This window comes from Chrysochloris asiatica, unplaced genomic scaffold, assembly GCF_000296735.1.
Source record: "Chrysochloris asiatica unplaced genomic scaffold, ChrAsi1.0 scaffold00172, whole genome shotgun sequence".
NCBI classification, from domain to species: Eukaryota; Metazoa; Chordata; class Mammalia; order Afrosoricida; family Chrysochloridae; genus Chrysochloris; species Chrysochloris asiatica.
The window spans coordinates 796,935-799,449 of NW_006408690.1; the positions used below are offsets into that span (position 1 = coordinate 796,935).

At 35.7% G+C, this 2,515-nt stretch overlaps 1 protein-coding gene across 1 annotated transcript in view; it reads right to left on the reverse strand.

The window, feature by feature from the left end:
* Positions 1-1,032: 1,032 nt before the first annotated feature.
* The window catches only part of ENKUR (enkurin, TRPC channel interacting protein), an 80,972-nt gene continuing 79,489 nt past the window's right edge, over positions 1,033-2,515 (reverse strand). The window contains exon 6 of the mRNA XM_006871653.1: positions 1,033-1,206. Within this exon, the coding sequence (XP_006871715.1) occupies positions 1,033-1,206 (174 nt within the window). The remainder of the gene's footprint in view (positions 1,207-2,515) is intronic.

The window sequence follows — 2,515 nt, forward strand, 5'->3', positions numbered from 1 at the left end:
TGATTCTGTGTTGTCTGTAGTATAAGCAACAGTTTTAACAGTAGAAATTGTGATTGCTCTGATATTTTACTCAAATTTGTTTAATTAAAAATTTCATTAAAGAATTTTTTCCCTCTTAGATATTAATTGATTTTTGCCTCTTACTCTGAGTTGAAGACAGCTCTACTAATATAAACCAACTGCTAAATAAATTATGTAATCTTAAGAGTAGAGACTAGGATTCTCAAAAATACTTAGAAAAGATGAAAGAAATTAACATTCCACTTTAATAAATACATAGGTGTATTATTAAATAAAACTCAGAATAGCAGAGTTGGTTTTTATTAACGGGCACATTAAGAGGGAGGTTACTTTGTTTATTGAATCATCTTCAGTGCTGCATTTTTAAAGTTGTCTTCTTAATTTTCTGAGTTACCTTTTAGTTTTCCTTCCTCCAAATGGAAGTCTTTCAGCACGCACAGTCATATGGATGCCAACAGTATTTACGGATGGAAATAGCCACAGATGACCCAGGTTGTATACAGATAAGTCTATACTGTTAAATGTAGGGATTTCTGAATCAGTCTGTAGAAAACAATCTAGAGTGGTAAGAATGCAGTTGTCACTATTTCCAATTCAAAACCCTTAACAGTTGTTAATGCTGTGATATCCCTGTGCTGGATGTGGTAGAAGAAAAAACAAAAATGAAGTTCTGAATGCTGTCTTTGTTTTTTTGGGCCCCCAAATGAAGGTTTATGTGAAACAAGTCCACAATGATAATGAATTACACTATGGAACCAGAACAGAGTACACCAAACTTTAATCGGTTTCAACTTGGAAAACCTAATAATGGCAGAAAAAAACCTCTTATGTAGGTGAATAATTCACCTTAGCTTTTAAACATTGCCTAAGCATTTTGATGATTTTAAGTCCATTTTCATTCTTTGTGGATTTTCTTCTTTATAAAACTTTAGTTCCATTTTTATATATTCAATGGTGGGTTTTGTTTTTATTTCCCTACATGAAAATGATTATCCTTTTACCGTTCTCTTATTACTTATTGGCAATATAAATAATTTTATGCTTTTCAATGACACCAATGTCATGTTCTAGTTGCTTCATTTCTTCTTCCAGCTTCTGCTTGCGAATCTTCTTCGGTATGGAATCTATGAACACCGAGAGGGACTGGAACTCTTTATGCACCTCTTCCCAGTTTTTTTTCAGCCCCTGTAAGTGGTAAAGACAACTATAAATACTAAAATAAAACTGCCAAAGTAAAGGTAAGTTGCAAATGGTCAAGAAAGCTGTACTTGTAAAGGGAAACATAAGTATGTAAACAGGAGTCCTGGTATGGCACTGTAGGATAAGCACTGGACCACAAGGTCCTTGATTCAAACTCATCAGCTGCTCCTCAGAAGCCCTATGTAGGGTTGCTATGACTCGACAGCACTTAAACTTAACAACAACAAATAGGTAAAGAAAACAGACAGAAACCACTTTTACAATGATACGCATTTATCAAGTTCTTGGCCACGGTAACAAAAAATACTGCACAGAGGCCAAACTCTGTCCTTGACTGTGTGCTCGGTTCCCACTGGGAGTATTTATTTGCTCTGTTTTGAATGTTACTGTACTTGTTTTTAACCATCAAATGTGCATTTGCAGAGTTATGATTAGTATGAAACTAAGCTCGTAGTGAATGCTTTGGTTAAAACAGCAAGTTACCAATTGATATTCCCAAGTAAAAAAAAAATTAAACAGAAAATTCTCTTATTAAAATGTTACCTTTTTTTCTTTAGAATTTTTTTTTGAAAAATTATTATCCTCATTCTTCAACAGAGAAGTCACATGAAAAGAATCATTGTGACTTTCCTGGCCAGGCCTGCTTACATCTGACACAATAGAGTCATACAAGATGCCAAAATTCAATGTTACAAAGTATGATCTTTTCAATATATAAGAATTAACTTATCCTCCATATAGTTGAGGATCTATGCTGTTATTATTATTAAATGCCATTGAGTCAGTTCTGACTCAGAAGGATCCTATGTAGGGTTTCCAAGGAGTGGCTGGTGGGTTTGAACTGCTGACCTTGTGTTCTAGAAATGATCGAAATGTCATTAAATGTAATACGTATGTCAATTTAATAGTCTAATGGAAGCGTCATACATTATCAGAAATCAACACATTTCAAAATTGGGGCTTTCTTAGGAGCAATAAGGTGACACAGTAAATTAAGTGTAGGGATGCCAACCACAGGTCAGCAGTTCAAACCTACCAGCTGCTCTACAGCAGAAAGATGAGGCTGGCTACTCCTGTAAAGATTTACAGTCTCTGAAACCCTAAGGCACAGCTCTACTCTCTGAGGTCGCTGTGAGTCGGAATTGACTCGTCAGCAGTGGGCTTGGGGGTTTTTGGTAGGAACAATAGGGTCATTTCCATCTCTGCATTGTTGTTGTTGTTGTTAGGTGCCATCGAGTTGGTACTGACCCATAGCGACCTTTGAACACCAGAACGAAAACTTGCCCAGACCTGG